Source organism: Chiroxiphia lanceolata, chromosome 6, assembly GCF_009829145.1.
Source record: "Chiroxiphia lanceolata isolate bChiLan1 chromosome 6, bChiLan1.pri, whole genome shotgun sequence".
In the NCBI taxonomy this organism is placed as follows: domain Eukaryota; kingdom Metazoa; phylum Chordata; class Aves; order Passeriformes; family Pipridae; genus Chiroxiphia; species Chiroxiphia lanceolata.
The window spans coordinates 22,841,456-22,862,561 of NC_045642.1; the positions used below are offsets into that span (position 1 = coordinate 22,841,456).

At 44.4% G+C, this 21,106-nt stretch overlaps 1 protein-coding gene and 1 long non-coding RNA gene across 3 annotated transcripts in view; both read left to right on the forward strand.

Annotated features, from left to right (window-relative positions):
* LOC116788597 overlaps positions 1–14,999 on the forward strand; it is a 76,259-nt gene extending 61,260 nt beyond the window's left edge. For both annotated transcript variants that reach the window (XR_004357696.1, XR_004357695.1), the window contains exons 3-5: positions 1,288–1,356; positions 12,925–13,089; positions 13,973–14,999. This is a non-coding gene — a long non-coding RNA (uncharacterized LOC116788597). The remainder of the gene's footprint in view (positions 1–1,287; positions 1,357–12,924; positions 13,090–13,972) is intronic.
* A 2,039-nt stretch (positions 15,000–17,038) lies between these two features.
* The window catches only part of HSD17B12 (hydroxysteroid 17-beta dehydrogenase 12), an 85,624-nt gene continuing 81,556 nt past the window's right edge, over positions 17,039–21,106 (forward strand). Inside the window, 3 exon segments of the mRNA XM_032690414.1 lie at positions 17,039–17,106; positions 17,108–17,256; positions 17,259–17,432. Of these exon segments, the coding sequence (XP_032546305.1) occupies positions 17,039–17,106; positions 17,108–17,256; positions 17,259–17,432 (391 nt within the window).

Genomic DNA, 21,106 nt, shown 5'->3' on the forward strand with positions numbered 1-21,106 from the left:
CAAGTTTCTAGAGAAGAGAAAGGAAAAGTATCTTTAAAAATATATAAAAATGACTGTAGAATGTGTTTAATCTGTAAAACACTAAAAAATGAGAGGCAGTGTAGCAAAGGGAAGAGACAGATAGACAGTCCTCTCTGCCCCGTTTAGTATGATCAGCAGGAGACAAACGTACAGAAAAGTGGGCAAATACCAAACAAAACAACACCAGAGGGTAAAAAAAAGCAATGAGAGTCATGGAGAAAAAGGGAGAATGGAGAAAATAAGTGATTTAGATAAGTTAACATTGTGCAAAATTCTTCCTTGTTTCACATTTGTCAATGTCTAGGAAATTGGGTGGAAAAATACATGTGCAGCAACAGTCTGCTATAGATCTAAGCAGTATTAGGAGGCTAAAATATGTGGACGGAGAAGGGTAAGAGATGGCAGGTGTTTTGTTTTGTTTTGTTTTAAAAAAAGGCAGTTTAGTCATAAGTACTACACCCTCCAGTGCTGAGGCTTTCTGTCCATGATTTACATTGATAATGCTTATTAAATGACAAAAACTGAAGGAAGGGGGTTTTTTTGAAATTTAGCACAATGAATTTGGACTCATTATCTTGAACTTTTTTCCCCTCTCACATTTGTTTGAAAAAGCTTAGAGGGAAAAAGGGGGGGGTAACAGTGTATAGACAGTGATTTTAGCTGGTATCTTCCTTGCAAGTGAAGGGAGGAGATAGAAGTCTCAAAACTACAGGCCTATGGAAATTGTACAGCATCACAAATAAGTACAAAATAGCACAAACCACAGAAAAAATGGTAAAGCAGACACCGTATTTATCTGGGAAGGTATTTAGCTTCTAAAGCAGAGAAGGAAAAAGTTGCCGTGCAAAGAAATATCTCAGGACTCTGTCCCTCATGTAAATGGCTTAAAAAAATTTTTCGGTGTATGTAAAATAAATTATTTTTTTCTTTTTAAATGTAAGATCATGCCACTTGCAGTTAAATGTTGCTAATGAGACGGAGCATGCAGTGGTATACAGTTTAATACAGTGTTATACGGGCCTCTAAGAACTGAGAAACAGGTCTGGAAAACCTGGTACTTCAATTTACCATGTATGGAACTAATTTTTGGCATGTGCACCTGACTTATCAAGACCAATTTTGAGGACTCTAATTAGAATGCAATAGGAGTTCTTAAATGCTTTTCAGATCAAGAGATACAAAGCTTTGTGAGGGTCACATAATTTGAATATCCAAAAACGTGTCCTGACATACAATAATTTTAATCTATTCTCTCTTACATTATAGGGAGCCTGGCACGGCCCCTGTTCTGGACAGAAGGACAGACGTCCGAGGGAAACGAGCATAACTTCTCAGGTAATGCGCTGTTACTGGTACCTTTTGATATAGAGAGAAAATAACTTTTCTGTTCAGATTAAATAATACCTGACCTTTTGGCCTTTTAGATTTTGGAGTTTATTGACATTTCAGGCAAACACAAATATTTTTGGTTTAGTTTGAGAGAGGTGAGGAGGCAAAATGTTATGAGGGAGGGAAGTTAATGCCAAGTCCTTCTGAAGTCCAGTCAGTTGCAGGAGAACAGCAGTCCTTGCAGTGGTATACTGGATTTTCCTATTAAAAGATGCAAATGAGAGGATATTATAGAAAGATTGATGTATTCGTGAGTTGTGGTGTGTGTTTCAGTTCACGTCATATTAGAATAGCTAATAAATTGGAAGTAGATGCTATAATCTGTGGTTGGTCAAAGACAGGGCTAAAAAAATAGGTCTTTCTAATTGTGCGTGGCTTTATTGTGTTGAAAAATATAGTTGATGTGGTAGCAATTAAAAGTAGTCTGTTTTGATTAAGTTGAAGGAACAAGACTTGTTTTTAAAGCGTGCTGGTTAATTAAGCAAGAGTCAGGAAATGGCATAAAGCTAGAGATAGGATGTTTTTTGAAAAAAATGCAATTCTGTGAGGTCAAATTAATCAATAAATAAAATTTTCTGATCAGGAAAGAATCTGTATTTCTGAGATATTTTATACTTTGTGTAAGCTTTTTATACACCAATAGATAGAGGAGCTGTGTTAAAGTGTTGGACTTGCTATTGTGTTATGGTACATCACTTTTTCTTCCTGATTTGAATTGTTGATTCAACTGTGATAATTTAGACAAGAGAGAAATGTAAATTCCATTTAGCAAATGGGATGTTTGTAGTATTTAAAAAAAAGAGAGATTAAAAATTATTAGAAGTCTATAAAAGCTATAATGTTGTTCTGTAACCTTATAAAAGGCAAAAATCTAAATCACAATATTTCTACAGGCAAAATAATATACAATATCTAAAAAAAGTATAAACTGCTGTTAGAAAAGTTTTGAAATAAACAATATGTGAAGATAGGTGGTTAGGATTTTTAAGTATTTTTCTTCCCCTTTTCTCTCTCCTTTTTGGCAAGGAAAATTGAAATATTTATTTCAAATAGAAAAGGAATAAGTAAATACAATTGGAATAAAACATTATGCTTGATATTTGGTGAACTTTGTTTTCTTATAAGTATTTTGGTTTTAAATGTAAGTGCTGTGAAATAGTTCAGATCTCCAAGTTCGTGGGGAGAAAATGTTTCAGCATATTTGTTCCTACCTGAGGAATACATTTCAGAGGTCTATTTTCCCTGTTTGCAAAATACATTTTTATTAGATCTATGTATTTGGGTTAAGACTTACTTAAAATTACTTAATTAGGTTATACTGAAATTCTAAGTGATTTAAAAAGAAGGATTATGGTAATATGACAAAACATAACACTATTTTCATTGAAATTCTTAAATAAAGCCCTTTTAACATGCCAATTTTAAAAATCTATAAATTTAGAGTGTTAAAATAGTACAAAATATAAAAAGGCTGAACTCATAATGGAATGTATAATCCTATACCAGTGAGCAGGGATTTTTGTAGGTACGTCTGGAACATGGGAGGAGGTCATTTACACCTTAGGTTTGGTTTTGAGCATTTCTCTTGTTGTGTTGTCCTTTTCATTACTTTATTATGTATATGTAAATACTTATAAAATGTTTGTGGTTGATTTATAAAGAGAAAATGCAGAGAAAGAGGTAACAGTGTAGGTACGCTAAGCTAGATGGTAATTGATTGTGTTTTCCAAGGAAAATTTGAAATATATACCAAAGTAGAAATTGCTATAGTAAGGAATAAATTCTAAATAATTGTACTGAAGCCGTTTGAAATACCATGGCTGTGAATTGTCTTTAAAAACCTCCTATAAGTGTCCGAAAAACAGTGCAACATTAAAAGGTTTTCTAATTGTGTTTTCTCTAGATAAATCTATAGGCTTGTTATGCTGATTTAAGGCACAGAGTATTAAAAAATAAACTTTAAAAAGGAGCTACATATGTGCTTTTCTCATAGATAGGTTTTTTTTCTAAAAAGGAAAATGTATGTGTCTCTTTCCTCTGTGTTGTTTATGGTTGGAAATAAATAATAAATTTTTAGTGATTTATTTTTTAAAAAGAAGTATTTATATGAAAAATCTGGCAGTAGGTTTGTTTCACTTGTAATTTAATTTTGGAGAAACAGCAGAATGGTTCTGGATATTTGCATTTGTTTCAGAGGTTGGAGCCTAAGCCAGATTTCTGTGTAGTCTGTCAGGCAGTTACACGTCTGGGCATGTTACAGTTTGTAGCACTACAAATTAGAGCCATTTGACTTGTATTTGCTGCACGAGGCTTTCATAAAAAAAAAAAAATTGCAATTAAAATGGAAGTATAGGGGATGAGCTGTGTGTGTGCATGGGCTGTGTTTCGGGGTGCAGTGCTGAGCTGTGGAGGGGGTCGAGTGAGACCCAGTGGATTTTCCTCTGAGGTGCTGCTTCTGCCTGAACTTGTGATATCTGCACCCCCCACACCCCGTCCCTCACTTATTTTATAAATGGATTATGACACTCTGGGTTATTTTTTAGATCGCAGCAGGTTAGTTGCATGCACATTGTTTGCTACTTATTTTAAGAGAGGAGCTGACAAACTGCTATATGTGTTAGTCATATGTATATGAGCACCTGTATGGAGAGTGTATGGGAAGGAGGATAGAATAGGAACGTGTTACTGAGTTTTCGCATTCGTTTCACTGCAGGATAGCTCAGCATTTCCCAGTAACTTTGTCCCAAAGTTTTCTGGGGGTTGTAAAGCTATTTTTGAGTTAACTTGCTTATTACAATTTGCCTCCTTAAACAAAACAAACAAATAAAAAACCAAACAATTGGTAGAAGGTATTTCTGCTTTTTATCATCCGGCAGGGAGCGTGAGGTTAATACCAGTAACAAAGAACCGTGGTTGGGGACCAGAAACCTCAGTGCGGGAGCACCGAAAGCCGCCCCAGCATCAGCGGCCCGGGGCCCGCCGCTGGGCCGAGCCGGGCCGGGCTGCTCGGAGCGAGCTCCGCCGCCCCTCCGGGCCGGGCCGGAGCCGGCCGTTCCTCCCGGGGCCGCACAGGAGCCGTGCCGGGGGCTTGGACGGGACGCGCTGGGCAGCCGCAAAGGCGGGCGGGGGGGGCCGGGCGGGCTGGCAAAGGCTCCCCAGCGCCGCAGAGGGTTAATGACGGCGGGGCCGTGGGGGCCGGCGGGACTTGTAGGCGCCGAGGCATGACGGGAACTGGCGGGAACGACCGGGATATGACGGGAGCGCCTGAGACGGCGCCCGCTTGGCTCAGGGTGGTGGGGCCGTCACTGTCCCGCCGGGCCGGTCCATCCGCACTCAGCCCCCGCGCTGGGGCGGCCCATGCCCGGCCGGGCAGCTCGGGGAGCGCCGGCCTTGCCCCCGCGCCCCGAGCAGCGGCCTCGGGGCGCGGCCCGGTCGGGTGCGCTCCTCGGGCGCCGGTAGCTCAGTGGCGGGTTCCCTCCTTCCCGCGGGGCCGGGGGTGCCCGGCCAGCCCTGCCCTGCCCCAGTGTCGGCGGGGCTGGGCGGCCGGGGCCTGCCTGTGCCGCCCGCGGCTCCGCGCCCGGGCCGGGCTGGCGGGCGGTGCCGCAGGGCGGGGGGTCACCGGCCGGGCTCGGCAGGGCTCCCCCCAACCCGTTTCCTCCCGGGAGGGATTCGCTTTGGTTAAACGACGGGCGCGGCTCCTCCGCGCTGGCTCCGGGGCTCCCGCCGCACCTGTGGCCGCTCGGGGCCGAGGCACCGGCTTACGGGCTCGCTGCGTGTGCGGGGCTGGGCTTCCACTTTGTGCCGAGCACAGATGCTTTCCTGCGGCCTCCGTCGCCAGTCAGCCTGCGTGGATAGCAAAGGCATGCACGTGGCAGGAGGAGGTCGCATTTTTTATCTGCAAGTTTGGGTTTGGTTGGTTGGTTTTTGTTTTTTTTTTTTTAATGTGAAATGGAAGAATTAAGATACTTAAACGTGCTGAAGTGCGTTGAAGTTACAGAGGGACAAAACCAGGAAGCAAGCAGGACTCAGCAGTCTACCTCATAGCAGGTTTTTTTCTCTGTGGACAAAGTGGGGAGGAAAGAAAGAGGAGGAAATATACTACGTGTTAATTTAATTTGTGCCAATAGTGGGCCCGAAGTGCAAAATCAGCTTCTTGTTAAACATTCTCATGTTTTAAAATAACTCGTTAATTACCTGGAGATACCTTACTGTATGTATGAAAGGAATGACAAGTAATAAATCAGTCTGAAGTGAATTTGGTAAATTTTGTTTGGATTCTTTTGTTTTCCTCCTTTTTGGCAGCAAGTCTTGAAATACAGTGGTGCCATGCATCAGCAGTCAGCTGAACTTGAGGCTGAACATGCTTCTCATGGGAGCGAAACATGGTTATTAGGTTATTTTCCTTTGTAATAGTAATCCTCTTGAGACTCAGAAGTAAACGTAATTTATTTTTTAACTAATAAAGAAGTACGAAGAAAATAATACTATTGAACTCAAACAAAAGAAGAAAAGAAAGGAACTATGCCATAGTAGGTTTGTTTTCTATTGCATATGTTGCAGTTCAGTTTTGAGAGGAGGTGTGAGGAGCTCTACAAATATTTGTGTGTCTGAAAGCAGATTTTGCCAGTAATCATCACCTGAAATACAGTCCTTAATGTATACACAGATAGGTGTAATTCTCAGTAGAAAGAAAGCAAAGAAGTGATTTTTTTTTTTAAATTATTTTTTAAGGAAAGTTATTGTTCCAGTGGAGGAAAAAAACCATTGTTTTTCTTGTAAAAAAAAATTGTTGGGTAGACAAAGAAAAGGGGTAAGTGCCTTAAGTGCCAGCTTTATAACACCCGGTGGTTTGGACTTGCGGAGTTAAGCTGTCGAAGATGACTTGAGATACAAAATCAGCAAGTCCAGAACAAAACAAAATATAAAAGATCAAGACAAGGAAAATGTGAATACTGTCATGTGTTTTAAACTTATTAGGCCCACTCTATTCCCATTCTGAAAAGAACCACTGTTTTTCCAGTTTTGCAGTAGGAAATTTTACTGGATTCTGTTTTATTTTAGTGGCAATGCATTAACACTGCACTTGTGTATTAGCACAATAAATACAATATATCCCCTTTCCAAAAATGTATAATGTAACTGTAAAGACTGTATAAGCAGTGGAAGCTACATGTAAAGGGGGTCAAATAGTTGAGGGTACCCAAAAGAAAGACAAGATTAGTGATACAGATGGTCTTATCTGACAGCCACTGTACACTTAGCTGTAGGACAATTTTTGAAGAGTGAAATAAAATCACAGAGAAATTAAAGGTGGCTTGAAATACAGTTTTAGCAAAAGAAAGTGCTAGACTAATTTGTTACCTTACATGTTTCATTGTGAGGAAACTGGTACTGTACAACGTGAGGAAATCATGTAAAATGGAAAAAATTTTGATTAATTACACTGTAAGCCAACTTTGGAATGCACTGACAGATCATAGTTGGAAAGAAGGCTTCAAATTCGTGTTTTCAAAGACTGTATTGGAATTCTTTCCTTCGTGACACCAGTGAAAAAGTAGAATGGTGATAAAATCTTATGGCAAAAAAAATGGTGGACTGTATTGATAGAGAGGAGGATTGGAATATCCCGTGTACCAACAAGATATATCAAAACTGAGATTAATAGAATTAGATGGAGATTTAGTGATGCAAATAGAAACTAATCACAATTTATTCTGAAAGAGTTCGTCGCTTCAGTGGTGAGTTGGTAGTCGGTGCAGTAGTCAGCAGCAGAATGATAGCATGCTGCTATGTGACGTGGCTGAGAAAATAAAAAAAACCGATGGTGTCCTAGAAAGCATTATGGGATGGATTTACTGTGTGTATAGGATATATTACTGTCAAAGTATATGGCATTAGTAAGACCCTATCTGGAGCCCAAATATCACCCACATTCAGATTAAATGGATTCAAACAGATGGATGGAACAGATGCAGAAAAGAACCACATGGATGTTAAGAGGAATAGAGAGGCTTAACGGAAAGGCACAGAAGTGACAATTACACTGTTTTTATATAGGGAAGGAAAATAATTATGTGAGCTCAAGATTAGAGTAAAGAAGCAAAACAAATGCATGCAAAGGGGATAATGGGTAGAGTTTGCTGAAAATTGCAGGAAGAGTTCTAACTATCAGACCAACAATATTCTAAAGCAGTTTCAAATGAGAAGTTTAAATTTCTTTTTAAATGAAGTTAGATGTATCCAGAAAAGAACATCAGTATTGGGTTCTGTGTAGTATTGGGGAATTTGACTCAGGAATCCTGGATATCCCCTCACATAATTCTGCATTCTTGTTTATCAGTAAAATGGATTCTGAGATGGATATGTTCATTTACAGTAGGTCCACTTTGAAAGTGCTGCTGGTTTTTGTCATTTTAATGTGTTTTTCCATGAATTAATTCTTTTCTTTGAGCACCTTAATAGAGGCAGAGTAGTTTGGTTATATTTGCTATGAACTGTGTGTGTGGTTTGGACACCATGCTGAAGGTGTATTCATACAGTGCTGCTTGACATCTTGCTCCTGGATGGGCTACTTGTAGAAGTCTTCATGGAAAAATTTTTTGGAAAGTATTTAAATGAAAAACTCAAGTCATCTAGGGCAAGGCAATGTTGCATTCTAAAAAAAAGGGAGGTATAATCAGCTTCCTTAGGTGTGAAACCTTGTGTCTTTTTTTTTGCCTTTTGAACTCCATAGTTTTTACATACAGCATTTAGTGCAGCACTGAAAAACTGACAGAAGAACCCAATGATTAAAGAACATTGCTTTTCAGCAAAGCTACCATCCTCTAGGCAGACAATTTAGGTTTTTACTTGGCGTTTTTGCTATTTGGGAGATCTCCTCAAAGCAGGGAGTTAAGCAATCATTGCTCAGCCATCCATTTTATTTCTCAGTCCACATCTGTACCAGGTTATTCAAAGAGAAATAATATAATATGTTTTAAGGATGTAACTTCCCATTCAGTGGTCAATAGAAAACTAAGTGATAAAATCAATCTAATCATCAATTTATGCATTAAGTGCTACCAGTGGCACTTTCAATAGTTGCTGAAGCAAAGGAATGAATGGATTATAGGGATTAAACTTCCTTCATATGCCTAGAGGGAAACAAGTAATGAAAATGGAAGGCTTATTTGGTATGAGACAGCACAAAAGACTTGGAAGACAAAAAAATAAATATGTATTATTTCTAAATTGTTTCTTGCACATTTTTTCTGTAATGTGGGATTTGAGCTACGGATTCAGTCTTGAGGCTTACAGGGCAGAAGTGAGACCATGAAAGTGATTGTATGAGTATGGAACGAAACATGCCTGGTTGTTATCTAACCCAGATTCCTGAAAAATATTTCTCTCTTCCATCATGAGTCTGATTCTTTAACGAAAATAATTCCTATACATAGCAGATTTTTCAGGTTCTTTCTCTTGTTCTTTTCTCGACCTTTTTGAGCTGGAAGAAAGTCATAGACTTTCCCATTGAAATGGTGGGAACATGGTATTAGGTCTTCAGCAAAGTAGAATTTTCTGACCTGCTTTGCCTGTGTCATCCTCCAAGGCTTTCCACTGCAAAAAGAGGCACTTCCGCTACTGTCACCAATTTCTCGTTCTTTTGTGCTGCATTGCCTCTTGAAATAGTACTGATTGGAGGAGAAAATTCAGGGAAGTGAGAAGCATTCATGTGACAAGGTTGATAATGATATTTGTGTGATTCAATAACAAAAGCAAAACAGCTAATATTTTAATATTAAACAAAAATTAGATGTACTGAGTAGGGCAAGTCCATTCTTTGGCTGGTTCTATGTAAACAAGTCTGGGCAGAATATGTACATATGTATACTCAGAAATGTATATATACCTATAAACCTGATTTGCTGTGCATGCGGCTAATGAGCAAAAGTAATAGCGGATCAATATATAGAAGAACTGGAAACTTAGACACTGAACAAAATCAAAGTACGCTCAAGCTTGAATTGGTAGCAGTAGACTGTGAAAGGGATGGTTCAAGGCAGCCTGCAGCAGCATTTTTTGGGTTGGGATTTTTAATTTTTGATGTTTGTTTGTTTTTAACTAGTATTTGTAGGAATGCTTTGGAGCCAGGTCATTGCTGCTGTAAATCTTCAAATTTCCATTGATGTCTCCAGAGGGATAGTGTTTTACACCCCCTGAATAGATGGTGTTCTTGGTGGAAACATTATTGTGGTGTCTTTGGTCTTACATTGTTTTTAAACAAGGGTGGTTTTGAAATGCTAACTTTAATGGTTAAAACTAATGGTAGGACTCTTTAGGAAGTCTAAAAGCTGGACATTTTAAAGAAGTATGGAGAATTCGAAGAAAAACATATGGACGCATAATTGGGTGTTAAAGATAAATAGGAAACAGGGTTTTTTTTTTTTTGCTATCAACTTCTGCTGCTGGTGGGGTCCTAACTGAACTTTCTACCATCCCATTTCCTCTAGGAGTGATACACTGTGCTTAACAGGCATTCTTCAAAACATAATTCGTGTTTGTGAAATACTGGGAGTGCCCAAGACAAAGTCTTCTACAAATACCAGGTGCACCAGAACTATCTGGCAAGTGGATCTTTAATGAGAGACTTGAGGATGATGGATTTTTTTAAAAAGGATATGATGATCGAAGAGGTAAATTGTTATGTGAAAGAGAGGAAATGTCACATGATTTCTATCTCTTGGGTATGTACCAGCTTGTGCTAGGTAGTCTCTTTCAGAGATGTGGTGGAGCAGGGTGGAGGGAGAGCTATAGACACAATCTCACATTCAATATGCTCCACAAAAGGATGCTGTGAAAGAGGGTTGAGTGTATATAATACAGTGCAGTGGATGAATAATGGGTTATAGATGAGGAGACAGAGATTTATTAACAAATGTAGTCTATCATCTGCGTCTGAAAGTGATCGTATGATGCAAGGTGAGACTGAGTGTTGGCAGTGGTGTGAGGGACATGCATTCCTGAACTTTGTTCATTTTATGTGGACAAGTATCTGTATAATTTATCTACAGTTACGAAACTAGGTAGAAGAGACATCAAGGATTAAACAATGAGCACACAGTATTTCATTTCTACAGATGATATTTTCAGCTCAAAATCAATATATTTCAGTGGGCTGTAGGACTGAAGAAGGTTAATCTTCTGTTGTCATGGCCATATTATGTCTCTCCAGTAAACACATGCTGCACTTGGATTTGCAGCATGCACAACTATTAGAATTTTTTTTTTAGTAGTACTTGATTTCCAGTGTTGCTGGTGATTAAAAAAAAACAAACAACACTTTATATGCATGTCCTACTCAAGACTTTCCTTAGTTTGCATGATGAGAGGATCTGGAGCTCCCCATTGTAATCACTTCTGAAAACTCTAAATGGGGAATGGCAATAAAAAGAGCAATTTTGAGATTTTACAGGAGACTCACCTGTTAATCCACAGTAAGTAACAGTGAAAAAACCCTGTGCAAAGTACTAGAAGTTTACAGTGCCATTTGTCTTGTTTTCTGTTTGTAAGGGAAGCTGAACAGACCTTCTCATAAAGAGCTGTGTACATCTGCTTGACATGCTAAATTTACAATCTATAGACTCAACTAGTTAATATGCCAACTACTACCTGGCTTTAGGTTCTGTTTATCTTCCATTGCTACATTTGTCTGGAGTGTTTTGTTGTTGAGAAATTTTGGACTTTATTCCCTAAAGCAGAAGGACAGGTTACTGATGCCAAAATTTATTTAAGAAACAAGGAGTGTATAGCTGCTACACAGTGTGGTAACCTAAAATGCCTGAATGGCTCAATTTCAAAGCTAAGACTTGTGTTCCAAAGCTGGCTTGTGTTTGCAGGTCCCTGTTCTTCTCACATAAACTACAGTCAAAATTGTGCAATTGCAGGATGAGTGACACACCAATCAAAATCCGTGCCTACTTGCTTATTTATTATGGCACTTTATGTTACTAGTTCCATCCCTTTCTCTCAACCAACTGCCTTCTGGCTCATTTTCTCCTGTAAGCTCTGCAGAACAGGGACAATCAGCTCTTCTGTGGTTGTTCAGTGCCTGATGCCCCTTCTCACAAGTGTTGAGGCACCCTGTGTTAGGCCCATGGGAGTACTGTAGGGCTGACAGCGGGAGCCCCAGACTTGGGCTGCTGCTGGCAAGGCCCAAGTCTGAAACATGGATCCCCAAGCACCTGCTTGGAGGGAAGAGGGTTACGTAAATACCTGTTTTCAGAGTTGCCCAAATACATGGCTTTAACACATGTTTAAGATTTATGCACAAGATGGCACTGAGAATGTCTGCCCCAGCCCCTCCAGTCCCACTGGCTTTCCCTCACATCATTGCAGATGATGGAAAACCAGTTATTAGGAAAAAATTTTTTACTGAGGGTGATGAGGCAGTGGAATGGGTTGCCCAGAGAAGTTGTGGATGCCCCATCCCCGTGAGTTTTCAAGGCCAGGTTGGATGGGACTCTGAGCCACCTGGTCTGGTAAAAGGTATCCATGCCCACAGCAGGGAGGGTTGGAACTAGATGCTCTTTAATGTCCCTTCTAGCCCAAACCATTCTGTAGTTCTATGATAAGATGATTGATTCTATGATTCTGTGTGCTGTGCAACAGCTTCAACAAGATCACCTCACCCAGCACACATCTGTACCATGCTGTTGAAACACTTTGCTGCCCTTTCAGGCAGAAGAGGGAAAACTGAGTTCCTGGGTGAGTGCTAAATAGCATGTGGACTTGGCGGGGTACGATGACCCCTGCAAGGAGATGGAGTGGGTGCCTAAGGAAAGGCTGAGGGTTGAGAATTCCACACAAGGTATCTTGCCTCACCCCAGCATTAGGATCAACTCAGCAGTGGACGAGGTGTCTTGAGGGATTTGTTGGCATGTATAATTGGTTTTTGTAGACATCTTCATTTAACAGGATGGATAATGAAGATTATGTTCTTAGGTATTCTACTTTTTGCCTTCAGTGTGCACTGGGGCAGGGTGTCGTAATTTGAGGCTGTGGATTTAGGCAAAGACATGCTGCAGTGCTCAGCACCACAAGAGCCAGACCCTTTTTTGAAGCTGGCCTCACCTCAGTAAGTGTGAGTAATGATAACAGAGGCATGAGAGCAGAATGACTGTACAGAAAGGAGAGCTGCTCTTGACTTGCTAGAGTGAAAAACATATTTGTAAAGGGATAAAATTAGTGTTGGGTACAAGAATGCCATTTAATGAAACAAATGACTCCATTACTTCTCAGTGGCATGAAAAACACGTGACACATCCCAGATAACCAGCAGTCCCCCATTCTGCTCTAAGAGTTGCTGCAGAGCTTTGTCTCCTTTTGATATATTCCTCTCTGTTGATATATTCCTCTCTGTAGTTCTACATCCTTATTTTTTGTTCATTATTGATGCATTTTTTACTCATGCATGTCTTTACTCCTTTAGCTTTCCTGAATACTTCTCTTTTGTCTCTCTTGTGATCTGCCATACAGCTTGGCCACTTTCCATGTGATGGAGCAATGTAGCCGACTTGTGGGTTGACTTAGGCTTGCATCACCATCCTGACCCGGGTTGCATTGGCAGTCATCTGGAACTGACTACATGCCTGAACTGATAAAAGTTGCTGTGGAAATATGGATCTCTGGGGCCTTTGCAAGGTATCTTCATATATATGTGTGTATGCATGTTGATGTGTGAGTACATTCAAAATGCCTGTCTGTTCTATCAGCTCAGCTGACTGAGTGCTCCTTTGGGATTTGCTGCTGCTTATGGCAAATGGGAACAGACCTGCAAAGCTCAGGGGAATACTGGGATTGACCCTGAAAAGAGGGATATGCCTGTTGCCTAGGAATACCCGTAAGCAAGAGATCCAAAACCCATCACTTGACCTTTGTATAGTTCTTTCCCTTCCAGTGGGTCCCTTTCCCTGCCTGTGACTCATCTTCTTCTAAATGTAGACTGTAAGCTTCTCAGAGGACTGCCTTTCTCTCTGAACAGAGTAGCATAAAAAATAGCAACACTGTTGAATAACTAGTATTATTTTTTAACACAAAAAACCTAAGGGCTGCCTTGCTGTATCTGTGCTTCTCTGTCAACGGATTTATCAGTTCCCTCAACAGCGGGGTAGGTTCTGTCCTGACCCACGACAAGAAGGTTGTTCAAAGAAGAGGTCTCAGGAGCAGCACAACTGCAGTGCAGTGGGGAGTAGACGTTCTAATAAAAGATGGGCAGGCTCTGACAAAGGCCAACACGTCTTCCATGGCACCGATGTACTTACTTCCCTACTTCTGATCAATTTGTAATTGGCAGCATCCCCTTAGTAACTGCAGTGTGGCTTATGTGAATGTCCAGTAGGAAGCTGCCTGCTCCCTTCAGCAGGTTATTCAACACCCATCTCCTTTTCTCCAGCCTCTACATACACTGTCCAGCTGCCCAGTCCACTTTCGTTCTCAACTCTTGGTGACACTGCAGCTCTCGTGTTGTCTTCGACTTGTAGTAGATCTCTTACTCTGGGCAAACTGGTACCTTTTCTCTTTTCAGATGCTTGTGCCATGTCCTGTCTCTTTGTTGCCTGATCCTCTGGAGGACAAAAGATGAGAATCAGCAGTGTGTCACTTATCCTGCAAACAGTTTGAGAACTGCTTTGACAGCCAGTGGAAGAAAACAGTGTGATGTGGTCACAGCAAGCACGTGTTCTTTCTAACAATTTACAATTGCACTATGATCCCATTGAGAGTGATACTTGAACCTCCCTCTGATTACCTGTTCTTTTCTCTTGCTGTAACAACATTGTTTCTTTCCAGCACAGGAGTGTTTATGCAGAAATACCAAGATTCTCTACACAGATTACAGTAGGTTTACAAATTAAGGAAAAACTAGTATGGAACAATAGGAAAATAATCCCAGCATTTTGCACTTACTTGTAATCAAAATCCTGTCTTTGGAGGGTGTTATGTCAAATATACACTTGGTGAGGCCTATGAGGATTTTCCTTGTGTAACGGCAAGAGTTAGCCCTAGCATATCACACTATTCTAAAAATGGTGTCCAGTAAGCTATAGGTGGCCTCTTGGAAAAAAATCAGGAAAAAAGTTGGTGAAACTTGGATCCTCTGCAGTGTCACTTTCACAGTTGAGTGACTGAAAAACAAAAGCAAAGAAAAAAAACCAGTGGGCTAAATCACCATGAGGTTGTGGAATTGAATAAAATCCAGCGACGTTCCCTTCTGTTAGGTCTGATGTAAGTGCTGTATGGTAAAGACTAATTTCTAAAAGTCAGCTGTAAACCTATAGGTCAGCCAATAAGACAGGGACTTGACACATTTTTCATTGTGAAGTGTATGATAGTTTCATGCCTTTAATCAACGTCACTGCGAACAGTATATTGTTGAATCCAATGGAGTTGGAATCCTGCTATGAATTTAATTGTTTTCCACAAGTAGAACAGAAGCCTTTGATTTCTATTAATTATGTATCTGCGTGAAAAGCTATTTTGTGTGTATATATATTTAAAAACAGGAAATGTAACACATATTTATTTTTATTAAACTAATAAAAGGGATAAACCTATCAAAGCATGTTTTCATTTAATTTCTTTGGTCTTGTTTCCCTTAGCGTGAAACATGAAAGATCATTAAGTTCAACCTCATGTATCTCAGGACACACACTTCTTTCTGTGAGATAATTGACGTCGTACATCTTGTTTCTAAATGACAACTTTGAGGTTGCAATAGTCCTTGTAACTGCAATCAACCATGGTTGGGTTGAGGTCTCAAGGTGCAACACTGGAGGTATTACTTACCTGTTGAAATTAGGGTGGTACCTTGCATGAGATCTTTCCAAACTCTTGCAAATGTAATCCCTCCATTGAGGAGCTCATGCTTTATGAACAACGAGCACCAAAAGGTTAGGAAACATGGAATAGGACAAGGAGAGAGAAACTGTAGAGCTCTTGTAAATCCATTCAGTTCATAGTAAGCAGTCTGCAGGAGTGGGATCTCTAAAGGGTAGCCAGCTCTGTAGCATGTTGGGGTTTGGCAGATCTGTAGCATATTGGTTCTCCACCTCCTGGAGGAGAACATGGTGTGTGGAAAGTCATGCAAAGGAGAGAGTGAGGGGAACTGGCACATGGCTGCAGCCTGGCAGCAGTGCTTTAGCAGAGGCAAGGGTGGCATGGGAAGATGGAAGTTCCTGAAAACTGTCTCGTGGCAAAGCTATGTGTAGATACTCATGAACACAGGTGTCACCAGCTTGAGTGGCTCTGGTAGCAGCCGGAGAAACAGCAAGAGGAAGAGAGCAATGTAATAAAATTGATGGATGAGGAAGATGAACTCTACGTTTGTTTTGGATTCAGGTGGGATTTTTGGTGGGGTATCTGGGAAGGCCAAACTGGGCTCTCCTAGGTGTCAGAGCAGCGTGGTAAGAGGATGAAGTCTGAGGCAGAGTGGTGCTTTGGTATGGCTTGGAGGTCTTCAGCAATAGTGGTTGGATTTGGGTATGACCTGTTTGCCAGTGCAGGGGAGAAAGGAAAGGCAACATCAAAACTGCTCCCTATTCTACCTGTTGTCAATCTCTCAGACGTATGCTCCAAAAAACCTCGTATAGAGAATGTTTCTTACTGCTTGAAATTAAGTCATTGTCAAAGAAATGGTATGAAGGTTTGTTTTCTAGAAAAAGATTTTGACACAGAGTTGCAGGAGGCTCCCTTTAAAAACAGTGGTTCCCTCCACCTCCACGGGACTTCTCTTGCGTTTTGGTTGACCCGCACATTGCACCAAGACGCCACTGATTTTCCTTCTTCCTCAGCCACTCCATCTTCCTCAGCCATCTCAACCATGAGCTATTTCAGGACTTCAGCCTCCCACACCTCCCCTGTCCCACCTCCTTCCCGCCCCAGGCTCCCTCCTGGAAGGGCGGGATAAGCCCGGGGCCCGTACGCGCTGTACGGGTGGCACAGCCCCAGCGGGTGGCTGGACTGGGGCAGAAGGCAGCGCAGCTTCGTTCTCTTTGCCACTGTGGAAAGGGCCACGGAGAGTGTGCATGTGCGTGTGTGTGTGTCATTTCAGAGGTGTCTCCTACACTTCCCCCGAGTCCAGGCGTTCCAGACCCGTCGCGCGTGGGGCTGTGGGAGCGAGGTCGTGTCAAACGGGCAGGTGAAGGACGGCGGGGAAGAACAAGTCCAGCGGTAGTGCAGCAAGTGAGGAAATATGTCAGGAGGCCTCCGCTGCCCCCGGATCTTGCCGGGGTAGGCAGATCGAGGTCGGTCGGAGGGAGAGCGCTGCCAGCCCCGCGTCGCGTGGGCAGCCGTGGCGGCCGGGCTGTGGTGCCCAGCCGCGCTTTCCCCCGTGCCGTGTTCCCCGTGCCCCCCCGGCCGTGCCGTGTCGGTTCCATCGCGGGGCCGCTCCGGGGGCGAGCGCAGTGCGGGGCGGGGGAGGGGAACCCAGGGACACATTCGGGTGCCGGGCGGAGCCTGAGCATTTTATGAATGGGCTCATATGACGTCATGAGGGCGGGAAGAGAGGACCCGTCCTCCACCAATCCTGCGAGGCCTCCGCGCTGCGGGGCCAATCGAAGCGCGGTCTCCGGGTGACGGCCATCCTCGCCGGCCAATGGAGGCAGGAGAGCGGTGGCGACCACGTGGGGCGCAGGCCGCAAGTAGTACGGGGGCGTGTGGCCGGGCGGCCTCGGGGCGGGCGGGCCCGGCCGCGTTGCCGGGTTACCCGGTGCCTGAGCGGCCCCTCCGCCAATCGCGGCGGGGCGGGGGCGGGCGCCGTGACGGCTGCGGGGCGGCGGTGGCCGGGAGGGCTCAGTCCGGCCGCGGCAGCCTCCGCAGCATGGTGGTTCCCGCCGCGCTCCCGGCCGCCGGCCTCCTCTACTGGGTGGGCGCTCTGAGCGCTCTGTACGCGGCGGCGCTGGCCTCGTACCGCCTTCTGTCCGGCCTCCGCGTCTGGGTGCTGGGCAGCGGCGCTGCCGCCGTGGGGCCGGCGCTGGGCGCCTGGGCAGGTGAGTGCGCGTCCCGGCCGCCCCCGCCGCGGCTCCTTCCCCTCCGTCCCCCTGGGCCGGAGCAGAGCCCCGCGGGGCAGCGCGGCGGCGGCCTCGGCCCCGTGGGGAGGGGGCGCGGGGCGCTTCTCGTGGTGAGCGCGGGTGGCGGGCACCGGCCTCGAGGGAAGCGGCGGAGCGCCCGGGGGCCGGCAGCGGGTCCCGGGGTGGGCCGGTCTGGGGCAGCAACCGAGGGGCCAGCGGGTGCCGCCGCCCGGCCGGGCGCGCTGCCGCGGAGCCGGTCTCAGGCTCCCCGTAAAATCTGCGGGTGCTGAGAGAAGCTCCAGTTGTTGGGATTTTGTGCGCGGGCGGGCGGGCGGGCACGGCGTGTTTGAACTTGGTCCCGGCCGAGCACGCAGCGCGGCCCCGGGTCCGCGCGGCTGGTCCCGGTCTCGGTCCCGGTCCGCATTCCCGGCGCGCGCCGCCCCCTCCGCGCCGGCCTCGCGCCTCATCGCTGACGTCACGCCCGCCCCGTCCCCGCCGCCCCCGGAGCAGCGGCGGCTCCCGGTGCAGCGGGAGCGGGAACAGCCAGCCCCGTGCCCGGCCGCGGCGGCACCGGGAGCAGCAGCACTGGGCCGCGGCCGATGCCCGGGCGGGCGGGGGCAGCCGCGGCTGCCCCGGGAGAAGCGCCGGGGCGGAAGGCGAGGGCACAATCGTGCCGGGAGCGGCGGGCGAACAGCGCGAAACTTGTGCCAGCCCCGCCTGCTCCAGCAGCCCGTCCGCTCCGCGGTCCCGGTCCAAGGAAGGGCTGAAGCTGGGTGGCCGCTCCTTTGTAGGGGGTGACAGTAGTGGTGGCCGGGAGGGGGTGTCGACAGCGTTTAGCTGGCATCGCAGAAATACAGGAGCGCAGGGGAAGTACAGCGGAGGCTGGTGCCGGGGGATCACCAGTGCTACGCTGCACTAACTTTTCTCAGTTCTTCGATTCCTGGTCACAGGAGACACAGTTTTTTCCATCTGAGTCTGACATTGCCACTGCAGCTTTGAAGTTAAGACGAGGCTTTAGAAAGGGCTTCTCTGCCGGTGTAACAGATCAGGCCAAGAGAGTTTTCAGTTCCATTCCTCCCAAAGGCAGTGGGAAGGACAAGTCCTAAGCCTAATTGGGAATTGATAAGGTGGGCCATAAGAAGAATTGCAAACTGTAAGAGCTGTGAGTTTAAGATGAGATGATAGTTTAAAAGGCTGCACAAGGTATTTCCTTCCCTCAAGGGGAGTAGGAGGACATCAAGTGCTCAGATGCTGCAGCTGCTTCCAGGTGGCAGACCTGTAGGTGCAGCAGCCCCGCAACAAGCTGGTAGGTTGCTGGGCTAATGACGGTGCTTCCCAATAATCTTTGCTTCAGCCGACACAGAACTCCTATATGAACACATTCGGGCAGTCGAATTTCAGCTTGTGTGAGACGCCAGTAAAGCAGTAATGCTACTGGCAGCACACATAATGCCAGAGCATGTAATGAGTCCTGCGTGCACAGGTTTGAAACGCAGCAGCAGTGCCTTGGACAAGCTGTAGCTTTACATACAAATGAATAAGGCCCATGTCTTCCTCCCAGCTAGAGAAATGGAATGCCTGTTAAAGATATGGTTGGCACAGGAGACCCAAACCCTCTTTGTCTTTCTGATGTTAGTTTTAAATATATTACTTACTGCATTATCAGTTGCCTGCTGACTTGTGGTGCATCACAGGAGTCTTGGTGGCCACTTTAGCTTGTTTTGCATTGTCACACATGTGGAATTTTACAGTGCTTGAGCCAAATGCCAGCTTATCAGCTGGAACCACAAGCTGTAGACAGCAGATCTTCCCACAATCACATCCTCAGATGTTCAGAGAACTGCAATGCAAGTGTCCTGCGTCACTGTTTTGTACAAGTGCAGGCAGCAGCAGGCCACTGTATGTGGCCAGTGGCTACTCAGAAATTATTCTTTCTCTTTGCCATGGTCATGATCTTAAGACATGGAGGAAGAGGAGTGTTGGCAGGACAGCTGAATTCCCTGTTTGTTGCTCTGCTCTGAAGTGGAAGCACTGCTGCAGTGTCAAGGAGCATGGAGAAATAGGGTGATGGTGCCTGCTGATTTGGACTTGAGCTGTCACTGTGGCTGACAACCTTTGGCCATCATGAGCTAGCTGTTGTGTATCCTCTGTGTGCAGCTTATGCAGGCGAGATGCTGCTTTATTGGGACAGCTGCTGTATCTCTAGCTGAAATGAGGAGAGGTTGTTGTAATCTGAATAAGCACTGGGGTGGTTTGCCCTGAAGCGCATTGTGGCACCAGCAATAGACTGGGCAGGTTGTCTGTTTTCTCTCCTAAAAAGGAGTATAAGGCACAACTTGCAGATATGTTGGGTCACCTTGAGAATCAGCGAATTACTAAGTCATACTGTAGGAAGAAGTGCATTTCCTGTTTTTCTGGTCTTTTAAAAACTAGTGGGTTTGATGCTAATTGGCTACTGTAGTTACTGTTATGTGTTCTTTCTACTGCACCACTAGAAAGCAACTTTACAACAATTCTGAAACACTTACAAACACTTTTGTAAGGGCTTCTTACCGCCCTTTACCTCTTCTGCATGTCTGAAACTGACTTGGAAATTCTTTCCTTGTTTTCTTAGAATTTTTTTTGGATGCCTATATTCAGTTGCTTCTATCTATGCTCTGTCTAATTTTCTGGTATTTAGAAGGAGGGGATTTGAGGAGGAGGAACAACTGGATGAACCAGTAATGTACTCTGAGAAAATCAGGTTTGTACTAGTTGAAATAGCATCTCTTTTGACCAAAAGTTAATTTTTCTAAAGTTGCACTTCTGTGTGAAGGTCTGTATGCAGCTTTTCTGGTTTACCCTCTGCATAACTTGCATCTGGCTTGATTTTTGGCTACTGTACAGTGAATGGACGTTGGGTGGATGTTATTTCAATGTGATATTTCTGGATGCCTCTTGAGCGAGTATGCAGTGAAAACTTGTGGGTTCAATGCTCTGCCTTTAATGTGCCTCATAAATTGGTAGCAGAAGATAACAGCTCTCTTGATTGAAAAACAGTTTAGCTAAAGAAACCACAGACTTGACAAGAGCAGCATGCCAAGGAGTCATTCTGAAATCACCAAGAATACAGCAAAAATGTGGCTGCTCCCCTGCCTTCCTCTAGACAGGCAGATCTGTTGATGGTGCTGCTAGTTATGATCCATAGTGGTATTTCCTTAGGTTGGATGAGTGTCCTATTCTTCTCCCGTTGATGGTAGTGGCAGGCAGCCACCTTGCTTCTCTGCCATTGACAATTGGGTGTATTCTGGAGGACAGAGTGTCTGGAGCGGGGAACTGTCTGCTGCTGCCATAGCTCCCATTTGGAGAGTTGCCGTGTCTCCTATTTTAGGAAGTCACCTCTTTTTCTGGAAAACATGAAATAATTTTTCTGTCCCTTTCCTTCAGTAACTTGGTGAAATTAATTCAAAATCCTATGGTAATTCAGACTGGGAGGGAGCTCAGGAGGCCTCTACTTCAACCTCCTGTTTGGAGCAGGGTCAGCTGTGAGATCAGACCAGTTTGCTATATGCAAATAATCAACTTTGTATATTCAAAATACACTGTCACTGCAAGTTGTATTGATCTGGTGCTTTAAAGTGCCTGACATCTTGGTTGTGTCAATACTTGGTTGT